The 16,225-nt window shown below is 37.6% G+C and overlaps 1 protein-coding gene across 2 annotated transcripts in view; it reads right to left on the reverse strand.

Annotated features, from left to right (window-relative positions):
• The window catches only part of PTPRO (protein tyrosine phosphatase receptor type O), a 192,672-nt gene extending 176,980 nt beyond the window's left edge, over positions 1–15,692 (reverse strand). Inside the window, exon 1 of one of the 2 annotated variants that reach the window (XM_028532493.2) lies at positions 15,082–15,692. In XM_028532493.2, the coding sequence (XP_028388294.1) occupies positions 15,082–15,156 (75 nt within the window). In that variant the 5' untranslated portion in view covers positions 15,157–15,692. The remainder of the gene's footprint in view (positions 1–15,081) is intronic. The other variant, XM_036019312.1, reaches the window with a different exon arrangement.
• Between the last annotated feature and the right edge of the window lie 533 nt (positions 15,693–16,225).

Genomic DNA, 16,225 nt, shown 5'->3' on the forward strand with positions numbered 1-16,225 from the left:
TTCCATTCATTTGCACATTAATATATGACTACTTTAGTCTTTTTATTACATTATTAAGTTATATATTGCCCTTTAACTTGCTACATGTTTATGATGTTTTTCAAAGTGCCTTCCTTACATGTCCAGTTTAATATATATTTGATGATTGACTGGTTGAAATATTTAAACATCTGTTCGCCTTCATATATTTTCCATTTGTATTTCCTGTTTTACTCATCTCTTAAGCTTGTCTTAAACTTTATATTTTACTCTAATTTACTTATATTATTTCAAGATGTTGCTTAATAATTGCTAAAAGAATAACATTATTTCATCAATCAATCAATAAAGTATTTTGTCCTTACCTCCCACAATGGTAATTTCCATGACTTCATTTTTAACCGATTCTCTGAAGAGTCATTAAAATGTTGTCTTTACCATTGGTGTTATGGGAATTATAAATGATAATGCCTAAATATTCAGTCATTTCCAGAACTCAGTAGATAAATCTAATAAGACTATTGTTCAATACATAACCTTTCTCATAATGCATTTGAGTTTGCAGCTAATGGTGCTTTTTTGAAGTCCTTGTGTACTTTCCTGAAATTTTCCACATTTGTTTAGATATCTTTACCTTTTCTGCAAAAGTAATTATTGTCTTTTAGAGACAGTCCTCAAGAAAGAAGCTCTACTTGTCAATGAGTAGTTTAGAATACTTAGCAGAGTTTCAGGCCCTCAAAAACAATTTTTTAAAACATTTTTGAGGTAGTTATAAATTTATAGGAACTTTCCAAGAGAAGTGTAGGGAGGTCCCATGAGCTCTTCATCCTGTCTCCCCTAATGTTGACATGCTGCATATCAAAAGAAGAAAATATGCAAAATCAGGAAATATCCCAAATATGAAATTGACATTGGTGCAGTCCATAGCACTTCTGCAGATTTCACTAGTCATATATGTGCTCATTTGTGTGTGTGGTGTGTGTATATACACACATACCATATATATGTGTATATATATGTATATATATATCACATGTATCACTTTCTGTAACTACTATCAAGATCAAGATACACAATTGTCCCATTGTCACAAAGCTCCCTCATACCTGTTTATAACCATGTATACCTCCTCACTTCGAGTCCTTGGCAACCATGAATTTGTTCTCCATCTCCATAACTGTCTGGCATAATGACCTCTTCACTCTTGGAAGTGCCCTGGCTGGTTTGATAAATCATATAATCACCTTGATTCAGATTACTTAAAAAATCCCAAAGATCACTAATATGCCTGCTCAGCTATGTGATGAATTAAGTTGAATTTGATTGGTTGCTGTTTTGTAGTCTTTCTGGATAACTGTGAAGTGACTCTTTGCAGTCTAAGAAATGGGACAGCCTTTACACAATGTAAAAGTCTCTACAGTTACTACCTCTTCTTTTTCTGCTAGAAAAAAAGCTTTTTCTTATGAGTCATCTTTATGGTTGGGGACAACTTCCAAGCTCATGGGCCACAGCTGGAGAGGAGAGGACTTTTCCCCACTGCTGCCAGTTTGAAAACAATTGCAAGGACAGATTCCTCTAGGTCTGGCTTAGCTCACATGCCAATCTGAAAGACAGTGGTCTGGTCAGTGAGACGCAGACCCAATAGGGGTTTAATTTGGGTCACAGTACATCCTTTGACTGGCCACTCTGTTCAGTGCATTGAGATCATGTAGGAGGACGATATCCCCTTTACAGACTATATGAAAAAAAAAAAAAAGATTTCCTCAAAGGGTAGCAGTTGGTGGAGAAGACAGTAGACTTGACCATTGGAGAAATGGTGATCTGGGCGGCCACTGTAATTTGTGCCTTCAGTTCACTGCCAAATGTCACACAGCTAGCAAAGAGTATAGCCAGAATTCAATCCTATATCTTTTTGTCTTGGAAATACTTCTTAAGGGTTTTTTTCTTTTTGCATCAAGTTTAACTGTAGAGAAATAGGAAATAAATACCTGTCAATATAGCATCTGAAGTTGTTCTACGTAATTAATAGTCACATTAATGAAAGTTGCTCATATAGATGATGATCCCCAACACTTCACAATTATGATCAATATCTATGATCATCCATGTCTTCCTGATGCAAATACAATTGGAAACTGGACACAATTTACCCACAGACCTATGGCTTAATGTCCTACATTGCAGAGGACTGAAAATGTTCACATCTTGAAAAATTATCAGAATAGCTCTGGCTGGTGTGGCTCAATGGATTGAGCATGGGCCTGCAAACCAAAGGGTCACAGGTTCAATTCCCAATCAGGACACATGTCTGTCTGGGCTGCAGGCCAGGTCCCCAGTAGGGGGCACACGAGAGGCAACCACACATTGATGTTTCTCTCCCTCTCTTTCTCTCCCCTTTTCACTCTGTCTAAAAATAAATAAATAAAATATTTTTAAATTATCATAATATAAAGTAAAAGAGCATCTTAAAATAGTAAGACAGTTTGATATTCTTTCTTTTCCTTTTTACATACACACTCAGATACACAGACATAGGAAAAAATTTGGAATGATGAATCCCCAGATGGTAGTTATTTTGGAATGGAGTGTATAGGAAGTACTACTTTCTTCTTCATCTGTCTGTTGTATTTTATACATTTTCCATAGTGAATATGTATTAAGTTTTCTAATTCTAAACATATTTTCACAAAATTCCTCTGTATGATCCATGTCTGATTCAGACTTAAAAATTTCAAATTAAGAACTCCCTACTTCAGAACCACAAGAAGCCACATAGTAAAAACACTGATTGAAGACCTCAGTGTAGCAACAAGAATTTTAATAAAAGATTCTCATTAGGTTCCAAATTAATCTTCAAAAAATAAAATTAAAAGATGTTGCAGCAATCAGATGAAAAAGATACTTTAAAGGTACAGTTGTGTTACTTGCAAATACAGTTGACCTTTCGACAACATGGGTTTGAACTGAGTGGGTCCACTTATAAGCCTATTTCTAAAATAAATACTATAAATTGTATATTATTTCTTTATAGTTTCTTAGCATTTTCTTTTGTTTATTTTACTTTATTATAAGAATCCAGTATATAGTACATATAACATACAAACATACATTGATTATGTATGTTATCAGTAAGGCTCCTGCTTAACAGATGGATATTGGTAGTTAAGTTCTTGGGGAGTCAAAAACTACACTTGGATTTTTGACTGTGTGGGGGGTAAATGCTTCAGTCCCTGTGTTGTTCAAGGATCAACTGTTTACAAAAAGTAAATTAAAGGAAGCAACCTGGAACATTTCTAAACAGTGGCTGATTTTTAGCAGATTCAACAATTTCAGCTAATTGAAAAGAAACAGCTTACTAGCTAAGCTATTAGGCTGAACTCCATGGAACTTAATTCTAAGTCCTTGCCATCGTTTTAGCACTGTTTTGACAATACCAAAATTTCCATATTACAAATCCCAAGTATCTAATTATTTTGAGTAAGGCCAATAGTCATTTCTGAGAGACTAATTGAAAAAGTATAATTTAGTTTGGGGAAATTATAAAGGAAATTCCCCATGATGATGCAAAATAAATTGCATCGCTATATTTATATATGCATATCTCTATCATATCAGTGCATTTCATAATAATGTGGTTTCTTCTATAATGCATTGGGGGAACCAAATGACATGCTGTTGAATAAAACATTACAGACAATATATAATTCCCTTGGCATTTTATTACTCACTTTATTAATCAACTTTGCATGAAGAAAGTTTAGAAACCAATTTTTCTTTCTAGATAAAATCTAGGAATTTCAAGTACATCCAAGTAATGAGGTGTTTCTTATGGTAACAGTGTTGGCACTTATTGTAAATATGCTTACACTTTACAGTATTTGGCAAGAACACTCCCATTGTTATGATTACACTTTAGTTTTCAGCACATGATCAAAGTGAAGTAGAAATCCCTCAGCAATATTATGAAAATGTATATTTTATGAATCACCAACTTGACTTACATAGGAATTGCTGGTTTATCTAAGAGACTATGTATGACAGTTAATTTAATTCTTATGCAACAACTCAGAGAGAAACATATAAATATGCTCTTAAAAATTTCCAGAAATTTTTATTTGATATTAAAAAATTATTAAACTTAAGAAAAAATTATTTATTAATCATAGATTATTAATGTTATTGTTATACTTTCCAGATACACTTCTCTACATCATAAACTCATGGAAGAAAGAACTTCTATTTAGCCATATATGTAAGTGTATAAATAATCTGATCAAAATTTCCCCCCCATTTTTGGCTCTAGAATATATATTGATTTATCAACAAACACAAAATTAATGTCATAATAAAATGAACCAAACTTCATCATTTTTCCAATACAGTATCAGACTATGGGTATAGATTAACATAAAATAATATATCTTTCAATTCTCTAGTGAAATACTGAATTTTAAGCATATATTCTCTTAGCCATTTAAAAATCTCTTTTTTTACCAAGCTTATTAAAATATATATTTATTATTATTATTTCTAAATACATTTGATTTTTATTGTTGTTCAAGTACAGTTTTATGCCTCTTCCCCTCACCCCTGTCTCCCACCCCAGCCCTCCCTGCCTCCCTCCCCTGTTTCCACCCACTTGTTATTGTCCATGTGTCCTTTGTACTTGTTCCCGTAAAGCCTTCACCCTTTTTCCCCATTATCCCCTCTCCTCTCCCTTCTGCTTACTGTCAGCCTGTTCCCAATTTCAATGTCTTTGGTTATATGTTGTTTGCTTGTTTGTTTTGTTGATTCATTTGAAAATCTTGACAATCCAGCTTTTTGGTGTATATTACAAACATTTAATTATATTCCACACTAATTGAATCAGTCCATTTAACTAACTGTCCATGTTTAAACAAAATATTTATTATACAGTATTTAAATTACCATTTTTCATGTAAAATCACCTGTTGGAACTTTATACAGAAAACTACATTCATTTTCTAAAATCCATTTTAAAAACTTCTATGCAGTACCCATGTGTTTTTTAAAAATAATTAAAATTATCATTTTCAGAAATAAAAAGAACATAAGTTTAAGTATTGAAGAAAAATAATAATTGATCATCTTAGCTTCATTTATTTGTGTGGGTTTCCAGAAACATCTTTAGAAATCTAGAGCCAACCTGGGTCCATCAACATGCATAGTGAGAGAAAAGTGAAGAGAAAATTATTTTTAAAATTCTATGTTTTAATTTCAAATTTTCTTTTTTTATTTTCATTTATTCTATTACAGTTGTCCCAATTATTTTCCCTTTTGTCCTCCTCCTCCCAACCTACCCCCCACTCCCACAGTCCATCCCCACACCGTTGTCCATGTCTGTGGGTCATTCATACATGTCTTTGACTAATCCCTTTCCCTTCTTTTCATCATTTCCCCCTTCCCCCTTTCCTCTGGCAGCTGTCAGTCTGTTCCCTGTTTCCATGCTTCTGGTTCTGTTTTTCTCATTAGTTTATTTTGTTCCTTAGATTCCTCTTATAAGTGAGGTCATATGGTATTTGTCTTTCACTGACTTAAAAATTCTTTTCATTTTGATATTTTCAAATTGTAAAGCCAAGAAAAATTACTTGGGCTCACATTTTCCCTCAGTGGTTTACTCTGACCTAATTAACAGCAAGAAGAAAAATGTGTGAGAAACCTTATCTTGATGTCTAAGAGTTCATTGTCACTTGTAATAAAACCTCTGCTCCTTCCATACGATCAACCAAATAGCATTTCCAGCTCATCTCCTCATTCTGATGGCACACCCTCTTCAAGCCCTACTCAGCATTGTCTCCCTGACAGACTCTCCCTCCTGGGTCCTCTCTCTGCATCAGCTCCATTTCTTAAACTTACATCCTGCCCTTCCTCTATCTTGGGTCCATCCCATACCTTCTGTTTGACCTCTCTCACCCCATTTATTCATTCGACAAATATTCAACAAACTGAGCATCTACCACGAGCCAGGCAGGCTTCCAGCAGTGGACATAGAGCAGTGAACAAAACAGGTCAAGTCCTTGCTCTCATGGAACCTACAAGCATTCCATTGGAAAAGCTAAGTAATAATGAAGACCTAATATAATGTCACATAGTGAGTGGTATATTCCTAAAGCAAATACACCTGGGACAAAGTAGTAAGATTTTAGAGTGAAAAGGATGATTTTAGATTGACTGTTCAATAAAGATATGTTGAGGAAATGCCTTTTGAGCAGAGATTAGAGTAAAATCTGCATTAACAGAATACTTACTATGGACCATGCTCTCACACTTGTGCTCTCAATCCCTTACCATGGTTCATCATCGGACCCCAAATAGGCAGAATGAGATCGCCTTCTACCCAACTGTCCATTGTGGCCAAGAAAGAAAAGAAAGGGTAATAAGCAGAAAACATGGGCTTGTGTAAACAGCTTAAAGTGGCATGATGGGAAATTGTGGACAAGACAGAGAGACATCAACCTTTACGTCTTTGATCTTTATAATCTGTCAAGTCTGTTGTCAAAGTAATTGTTCGTAACATGTAAGAAAGCAGGAACCATCACAATGTAGTGTCCCCTAAAATGAAATGGAGATACAAGTACTGTGTGAGAGCTGCAACCAGAAAATGGTTCACCCCAAGACCGAACCAAACAACAAAACAGTTGTCCAAGTGTGGACCAGCCACCTCTCAGCTGTTAGTAACGTCACCATTTAAGACCAATTGGCAGTAATATTACAAAGTCTAACTACCATCTTAAGTTTTCAACTAGATATTTTGAAAGTATAGTCTTATGATTCAATGGAATATACCAAACAAAATATATTGAACTCCTGTCACATTTAAGATAACATTAAAAAATAGTGTTAAAATAAATTGCCCATCTCTTTAATAATCAAAAGTAAAAAAAAAACCTGATGTACAATTATCAAATCCAGAGTTAGCACAATCTATAAAATAAGGAGAATATGTACATTTTTTTCTTCCAAGAAAGTTTCTTGATAAGAGAGTTGGGAATGGTTGCTCTTCTCCATGCAAATTCTTCTGATTCTGAAATTTAAGTTAAAATTGACTTCTCTTTTATGTTTTCCTTATCATTAAGATTGTATTTCTCATTTTTAAAAAGAGAGGTAAAGAAAAAAAATATCTAGTGTACAAGCACAGATAGTGTTTCTTAGAGTATATTCACTATTTCCATGAATATCTTTTAAAAAAAGATTCTGCAGTCAAACTTGGTAAATGTTATACATATACTGTAGTTCCCTTTTGGAAGACATAATGCATATTAACATACTAAATCCTGCTCCAGGATTTAGTGTGTTAATTCTTGTACCTTAGAAATCCTTGTACCTGAGAAATCCTGGTACAAATATAATGATAAATGAATTGACACTAGTTTAAACAAAGTTAAACAGATTATTGTCCCAATTAATGTCATTACAGAAAGTGTTTATTTCCAATAACACCTGCTAACATGGCAAGTATCTAATGTTCCATGGGGCACATTTTGGAAGATTCTGGTCTGTACACATTTTCATCATTTTACTTACTGATTTTGCTTTGGCTATTTTTACTGTCTTATTTCTTCTCCATTTTGTATGTAACGTTTATTGAGTGTTTACTGTATTCTGGGCACTGTTTAAAATGCTTTATGGTTATTATCTTACTCATTCCTGACAAAAATCCTCTGAGATACATGCATAACAAACTAGCAGAGTTCCCCAAGAGAGAGGAAACAACTCTCCCCACATGCGCTGCTGGAAAGTGGCGTAGCTGAGAGCGGAGATTAAAATCAGGTCCCTGTGACCTGACGTCTGTGTTCTTACTAAATAAGCGACCAGCTTACTTTTCAATCCCAGAAGCATACTACCCCTCTCAAGGTCTACAGAGACCAAAAGCCTACAGCGTAGTTCCCAACCAACAATGTCTTCCAGCCCTTAGTTTTTAGGACCTCTCTGTTGCATTTGATGTTGTTGGCCAATCCCTCCTACTTGAAATTTCCTAGGCTCTGGGTTTCTTTGGTTCTGCTCTCCTCTTGGACCTCTCTGGCTGACCCTTCTTCATCTTTTTCAGTTCCTTACTAAATGTTGCTACTCCTCAAGGCCCCACCCTGGCTCACTGCCCCTTTCTCCTTTGCCTTCTTCTGGGACATTCACTTCTCTAGGCCCGTTCTCTTCCCTAGATGTCTGACCATATCCAAGTACCTGTTAGACACTTCAAATTCAAGATGCCTACCACTAAACTCATTATGTCCACTGTCATTTGGGATCCCAGCACTCAGTGGGAATTCTAGAGAGTTTAATCAAGAGACTACTAATAAAGCATGGAGAAGGAATAATGATACTGAGCAGGGATGGAAAAGCATCCAGGGGCAAAGAGCAGTGAGATGGTATTGCCCTAAAAGGACAACAGGAGGACGCTGTTCCTGGAACTTGACTAGAACTTTTCCTTGTAAGAGCAGCAGGACTACAAGACTGGAAGAGGAAATGAAGCCACTGCTTAACAAGGGCCAGTCAGGGTGGGTACTGGGTAAGTGTTCCACTTTCTTTCTCCCACTGGTAATCTTCAGTTTGTGCCTCTTATTAGTCAAATGCAGTACAGACCAAAGGTCCAGAGAGCCTGAAGAAGCAGCCTCCACAGGGAAGCTTCCTGGTGTTGAGCAGGGTGGGGCAGGGGGAAAGCTTATCTGGAAGGAAATGGACACTATTTAGCACACGTGCTGTTGAAAACTGAAACATCCCAGGCAAAGTTGTTCCTCACCTGGACAATCTAATCAGTCTTGTCAATTAACCTATTTTTAACATTGTCTCTCTTCGTTCACTTCCTTTCCCCATCACTCTGCCGTCAACATTTGTCATCTCTTAATTGGACCATTACAATAACCTCCTCGCTGTTTAACTGCTTCCAGACCTGCTCCCACCTTTGGGATAGCCTTTCTTACAGCCAAAGGATCCATCTAAAATGCAAATCTTACCCATTAAGCCTTAATTAAGTTCTTTAATAATCCTCTTCACCTAAAGAATAAAGACCCTACTTTCTGGCACAGCATGTAGAAATCTCCCTGAGCTGGCTTCTGTGGCTTTATTTCCTTTTGTATGCATTTGTATTTTCCTAAACACTGTCGTGTTTTCACAGCACTGAATCTTGCCCATGCAGTTTTCTAACCTAACCCACATCACATATGTTCTCCAAGACTCAGCTCAAGCATCATCTTATTGGAAATCATTTCCTCAGTCACGAAATACAGTTGTGTCTTTCTTCTAGCACCTCATATTTTCTTCAGTTAACACAACACAACAAATATGACCACATTTTAATGCCATTTTGTTTTTCTGTTTATTTTCTCACTATGCCATTTGTAGGGATTCAACTTATTCCATTCTTATACCTACAGTATCTAATATAATTCCTGGGACACAACAGAAGCTCAATAAATGTTTGATTAACTGAATGGTATTTGTAGTAAATTATTTCCTTGGATCCAAAAGATAGACAGTATTTAAGAAAAAAGTTGCTTCCCAATGTGGCCATACTTTGAGAAAGATGGGTCAGCCAAGAAAGTTTATAGGATGCTCAAGAAAACTAAAAAAACAGAGAGAGATTAATTAGACATTAAAGCTGGGATCAAAAGCGGGGGTGTTAGAGTTAAAGTAGAATCCTGATTCAGAAAGTAAGGTACAAAGAGTTAGGAGCCAGACCTCAGATAAGACCAAATGTACAAAGGGCAGTAAAGGTTCTCTGCAATGCTCTAACAGCTGGTGTATATGCCAGTCACAAGCTCCTATGGGTGCAACCAAGAGGGAATCATGATTTGGCCTAGGACACAGGCTCAGAGTTGGTCTCTGGTATGGGTTAAAGACAAAGGCAGCGAAGGACAGAAATTCCACTGCACTTGATTAGGTCAATAAGGGGGTCAGAATGTTGGAACAGGATTAAGGTAGACTCATGATATTTTCTCACACATATTTTTAAAAGTAGGAGGGCAGAAAGAAAAATAAAAAAAGTCTCACTTATACAAAAAATGGTTAAATGAGATAATACTTTAAAAGAATCATTCTGATTCTGGACCACTAAGTTGTACATTGCACTTATTCTTTTTATTTGCTGGTACAATTACAAAATCACCAGGTTTATTTCATTTTAATTTACTTCACCATAGGAACATTTTTGTTAGGAAAATAAACTGTACAGCATTTCTATTTAGGAAGAGTTAATAAAAACAAGTAAAGAAGAGTATTGATAGGGAAATTCATGTATTTTCATATAAATAGAATAGCAACACATTTGTTTTCACCAAATGTTTTTCATTCGATTCCCTAATTTTCACTATATTTATTTTTTACAGAAATTACTGTGTGTTTGTAATTTGTAATGCAACTCTCAAAGTCAGAGTCCTAGTTCCAATTCTGATTCTCTGTTTCTGAAATACTTTTCCAAGTATATATCATTTTTCTCTATTTCACATAAATGTTTTAACAAAGAGCAAAAGAAAAATATTTTAATCGAGATCTCTACAACCTTCTTTCAAATACCCTCTGGTTGGTGGTATCAATACATTCAGATTACTAGGTGACCAGAATACCTGTGGAAAGTACTATAGTACATGTAGAAATGAGTAGGGGGGTGCATGGTGTGGGATGAAGCTGGAGGTAGAACACAAGGCTCTTGTTCTCTTCTCTCCTGATGAATAAATGAAAAATCAGGAGTATTACTTTTCTGGATGAAAAGCATTTTGATCTATGATGTTAATAAGTTATCAGTAGAAGGGGCTGCTAATATTTTAGTGTAATAATTGCATTGTAACAACAATTTTCTCCTTTTTCTTAAAGATGTGTTCACAAGTCATTATTATGATATTTAACACATAGTAGTCAGAAACTACTTATATAATGCCAAAAATGTGGATCTTGTTCATTAAGCTTCTATTATATCCCCAAAACATATACTGAGCACAGTGGGAGACCAACATTAACAATAAACATTCCTTTATTTCAAAAATATTTACAATATATTGGAGTAATTAAATAAACACACTAAGTGCTTTCCAGTAAAGCTCATCATTGCATTGGGGCTATGCTTCTGAAAAGGCAACAGTATTGGAAGTACATACCTAAAGAAATTAACTTAGGAAGAAAATAAAAATAAATGTCTGTGGTCACTGCTGTTTAGTTTCTGCTAAGCCTTCTATTTTGCCATACTGCTGTCAATCACAATGTTTTACATGGGGTTCACCAACTGTATCTAACACCAAAGGTCCTTTGCACACCCTCAAGACTCAAATTTCAGTTATATTTATAAGACTCAGGAGTCAACATGCTTATAAGTTTAAATACCTTTAGTTGGATATTTAGGTGCTAGAAATAATGCTACTATTTAAAATAAAGTGCAACTCATATATTGCTTGTAATTACCTATGTATGTAGATGTATATTTTATGGCGGCCCCAATGAAGTAGAAGTATAGTGTGAATTTTCCATTCTTTCATAAAACAATAATCGTTCACATAACAAAGAACAAGAGCAAACATTTGCACAGAGGAAAGTATTATCACCAATCCCCTATAGAAACCTATCCCAATGAACATTTTCCAACTCACTGGGGATGTTGCATGTGAAAGGGTTTCTCTAAAAGGTTGGCAAGAACAGTTATCAAAGGGGTCAGTGACAGAGGAGCAAACTCTGTGGCTAGGAGGATGGTCTAGGCTGCCCCAGAAAGAAGATGAGCCCTCAATGAGGAACATGAAAGTTCATAGTATGTGTGTGTGTGTGTGTGTGTGAGAGAGAGAGAGAAGGGGTAAGGGAGAAAAGGAAAAGGAGAGAGGAGGACATAAGGAAATGGAGAAAGGCAGACTGACCTTGGAAAGTGTCTATTTCTCCTGAATAAGAGTACTATGGCCAGCATCATAACACGTGAGTTTTATAGAATTAAAGATAAACCTCTTTCAGAGAATATAATTAAGGCCTTCTTTTCAAATGTGATGTTCTTTGATTATGTCAGATAAGAGCAGAAATGGGAGGAAATATAGAGAGGAGGTTAAGAAAGGAAGAAGGATTCATGCCAAGCCTATAAGTTTAGGGAAACATTCCCATTGACTACTAATGAGCATCACTTCAGGGAAGGCAGAATTTACATTCCTATAATGTCATAGTCTACAGTTTTCATTTTAGTTGACAAAATCCTGATATACAGTGAACTGATATAAGAAGCAATTTTCAGGGAGAGGTTTAGTAAAGATAAGATAAGTGACAGAAGCTACATTGTTTTCCAGGGGAATTATGGGAAGATGCACAAGAGGGAGACTCACCAGACAAATACTCCATTTACATTCATATGTGGGTAGAAGATTTTGAAATTGGTAGGCTCCCAGTATATTTGATAACGGAGTTCTACTTTTGCTTTCTATTTATATATATGTATCCTTAGTATTAATAGTACATTTAAAAATATTATGACCAACATTGTGCTTGTGCAACACCAATCATGCACCTATTCACCTCATAACATATAGCAGACTATTTAGACAATCTGAGATGCCTGATTAAATGGGCCCATCACTGAGCCATGGGTAGAGAATGATTCATAGAGATATCCATGGCCAGGTGTGTTGGGAACACCTCAGTGAGACTGGGTCTAGCTAATCACACAGATTCAAATACCAGGCTTCCCCACCATATATACCAAGCTGCTTGCTTCCAATTTGTGAAAAAGCTAAAACTATAAATCAAGCCTCATGCTTGAGTTTCTCTAGGGTTTTTAGAGATTTTCATTTTTATATGGAGGATATTTCAAATGGAGTAGTGAAAGATTTATTGACATATGAGAACCACAGAGATTTGGGGGGAATGATTTGTTTCTTACTCAGCACACACAGACCTTTTTAGACTTATCATTGAGATTCAATTGACAACTTGGTATTTAATAATGGGATTTTTTCATGTTCCTGTCACTAACTGCATCTTATTATGCAGGTCTATTTTACTGACACACATTCATGACCTTAAATGCAAAGGTTTCTGCAAATTATAAAGAGATTATACTGTGTACCAAATTTACCAGGTAAGATGCACTCTTCCCCAAATGTAAATGCATTACCCTACGCACCCAGTTTGCCACTTGGGACATCTCTTGTCAACTGTAACAAAATAGGGTTAAATGAAATAGCAAATGTGAAATACTTGGAAGACTGGCACACAGTGTGTCTTCAGTATATATAAGACTGATTGGCAGAGGGGTTATCCTTCCTCTGGTATAATCTACTTTTGGATGACATAAAATACTGCATTTTTATAAAATGAAGAGTAAAGCTTTACAAAATTATTTGTCCCGTTACAATATTTACTTCAATGACAAGCTTCATCAATGTGTTTCCAACGTGATGAAGTTTACTGGAACTGACAACAATCTGCAAATGTGCAGAAGCACATCTATTATATGGGACCAGGTGAACTTCTATTACAGTCACCGAGAATACCATTATGCCATCATTGACTACTTTCTCATTCTAATATAAAGTTTTAATTAGAACCTTTGCCACATTTTTTCTTACATTTAGGTTGCAGCATTCTTTGTCCACTCCCAAACCTTTTCTGGAATTCTCAGCCATTGTAAAGAATTCAAATAAAAACTTGCAGTTGTGCCAAAGGTTGGCTTTGGATCAGATGTCATACATGTAAACCTTAGCTGTTACTTAGGTAAATGTGTGGTGATTCCATTTGTCACTTTGGATACATGACAAGTGTTGCATATATAAGAGGTCATGATAGAATTTGACAAATAGAAAAATTAATAGAAAACTTAAGTCGAACACATTGTGGCACGGAGCTGCAGCCTCCTAGAGTGAAAGCATGTAACCAAGCTTACTATTAACCAGATTTGGAATAAAATTATTATTTAAACTTAGGATTCATGAATAAACATATTAAATATAATTTGGAATTTTCTTTATTCACTGTTGTTCTTTCTCTCTGAAACTATTTTCCTATTTTTCATTAAGATAAGTGAAAATATGGACTATTTAAAATTGATGCTGTTCTCAATCCATTGGTCCTGCTCCACAATCTCCTTGTCAAGCGTTCATAATTAATGGTGCATGTGAGCAAGAAGTGACTCTTTGATAAGAAAACATTTGCATCCATTAATGTTTCATCCATTTCTAAGGAAGCTGTGTCTGTGGTGCTGAAAGAATAGCTCCCCGTAACCAGTAGACACAGAGTTTGTTTTGCCGAGAACCAACAGGAAGGACTCACGACAAAACTAAAGTACACCCACTGAGGACACAAGTGGTAGACAATTACCCCTTAACTTCACACCGAGTTCCGAGAAAACATCTAGCTAAAATTTCTTTAAAATTTTTCATGTACAGTATAGTTGTCAAACTAGGATTTTTTTTAAAGAAGCCCCTTTCCTTTTCCTCAAAGTAAAACCCTGAAGTAGGATATTCCAAAGAAGAGACGAAAAAGTAAATTATACAGCTTTTTCTGCCATTGAAATTTAGAGGTATCATCCCCCATAAATATCGTGGGGAAAAGTCCTGAGACTTTGTAAAGGGTATTCTCCGGCTGGAGATCGAAGACCTGGGGAGAGAGGAATCCTCTCCAAGCTCAAGCTGACACTCATTTTTCAAAGAAAACGATGCTCACGAACCACCCCGAGCAATCCCCTGGCAGCAGGGAGCTCAGCCCCCGGTGTACAATTCCAGCAGAAGGTAAATTAACACAAAGCAGGCTTACACTCGGTTGGGGGAGGGCGGAAAGGTTAAGCAGTGTTGGGGTGCAGTACATAGCGACCAGGAGGAAAAGTGACCTCATTTTTCCGGAGGAAGCATTATCCAACAAGCCCACTTCTGATACGGACACCAGCGGCGGTAAAAGAGCACAAAGGGTGAAAGCTGGAGGGAGCAAACTTCGCTATTCTTCCATCACCTCCCCTTAAGACCGCTGGGACCACGCACACGCTAGCACAACAAAGCGTGCACTAGGCTGCACCGCCAGAGCTTCCAGCGGCCGGGCCCTCTCGTCCCGGGGCGCACTGGTCCCCGTCGGCAGAGCGAGGGCGCTGGAGCGCGGGCGCAGGCAGGACCGCCGGGGCGGGGATGGAGAGCTCCTTACCTTGAGCAGCACAAAGAGCCAGAGCAGAGGCAGGAGGCGGCCGCAGCTGGGCGTCCTCGTGGGCAGGTGCCCCATCGCGGCACAGATGGGGACCGGAGGGACGGTGGCGCCGGCGGCGAGTTCCTTTGGGGGCGGTTCACAATGGCGAACTGGGACTGCAGCCTCAGACCTAGGGCGTAGAGGCTGGTCCCGGAGGGCGCATGCTGCCTTTTCAATCCCCTGCTGCTGATTCCTTTCCCGTTTTGCACCGGGGTCCTCCAGGAACGTGCCAGGCACTGCTGTTCTTTAACAGCTAAGGATGGAGAGGGTGGGGATTGGAGTGGGCGAGGCTCTGCTGCCTCCGCCACCACTGCTGCCAGAGGAGAAGCGGGTCCGCGTGGTGAGCGAGAGGCGGGGACCCTGCCCCAGCCCGCCCAGACCCTCTGGCAGCAGAAATGTTCTTTGGGCTGCGGATTCATAAAGTGGCAGCAGCCTCCCAACCCTCCCACCAGGGTCCGCCCGTTGCCCCTTATCGCCGGCCAGCCCCTTTCCAGGCTCCGCCCCAACCCTTTCCACGATCTCGGACTCAGGAGTTCTGCAGGGGTTTCCCTGACTCCTCTTGAGCAAGTCAGGGACCAGATTCCAGCCCCCTCTCAACTACCCTGTATCTGCTTTCAGTAGTGGTCATAAAGGGCCCGTAACACTTGGACAGGAGTGGTGGTTGTGACTGTAGTGATGCAGTGCATGGTGTGTGTGTGTGTGTGTGTGTGTGTAGAGAGAGAGAGAGAGAGAGAGAGAATAACCCTTCCCTCTTTCATTCTCCCTATCCCATTTAAACACTCGCATGCTCTCCATCCCACATTACTGAAGAGGATATAGCGCAATTATAAACGAGCCATTTGAAATCAGGAGTTCTTGTAAATTCCAAGGATTGTCCTTTGCTACCACTCATCTTGTAAATGCAAAAAAAAACTTTCACAGTGATGCATATTTTATAGGCATTTTGCTATTTTTCTTTCTGTTTTTTTCTTCAACATTTCCATCAACATTTGCTTAGCCTTCTGATACCTTTGTACATGTGTACACACAGACCACTTTGGGGAAACATTAGCAGTGAACAGTGAGCAGTAAAGCATTCTTCAGTAATTAGCATTATCAATGCTTC

The sequence above is a fragment of the Phyllostomus discolor genome, chromosome 2, assembly GCF_004126475.2.
Source record: "Phyllostomus discolor isolate MPI-MPIP mPhyDis1 chromosome 2, mPhyDis1.pri.v3, whole genome shotgun sequence".
NCBI lineage: Eukaryota > Metazoa > Chordata > Mammalia > Chiroptera > Phyllostomidae > Phyllostomus > Phyllostomus discolor.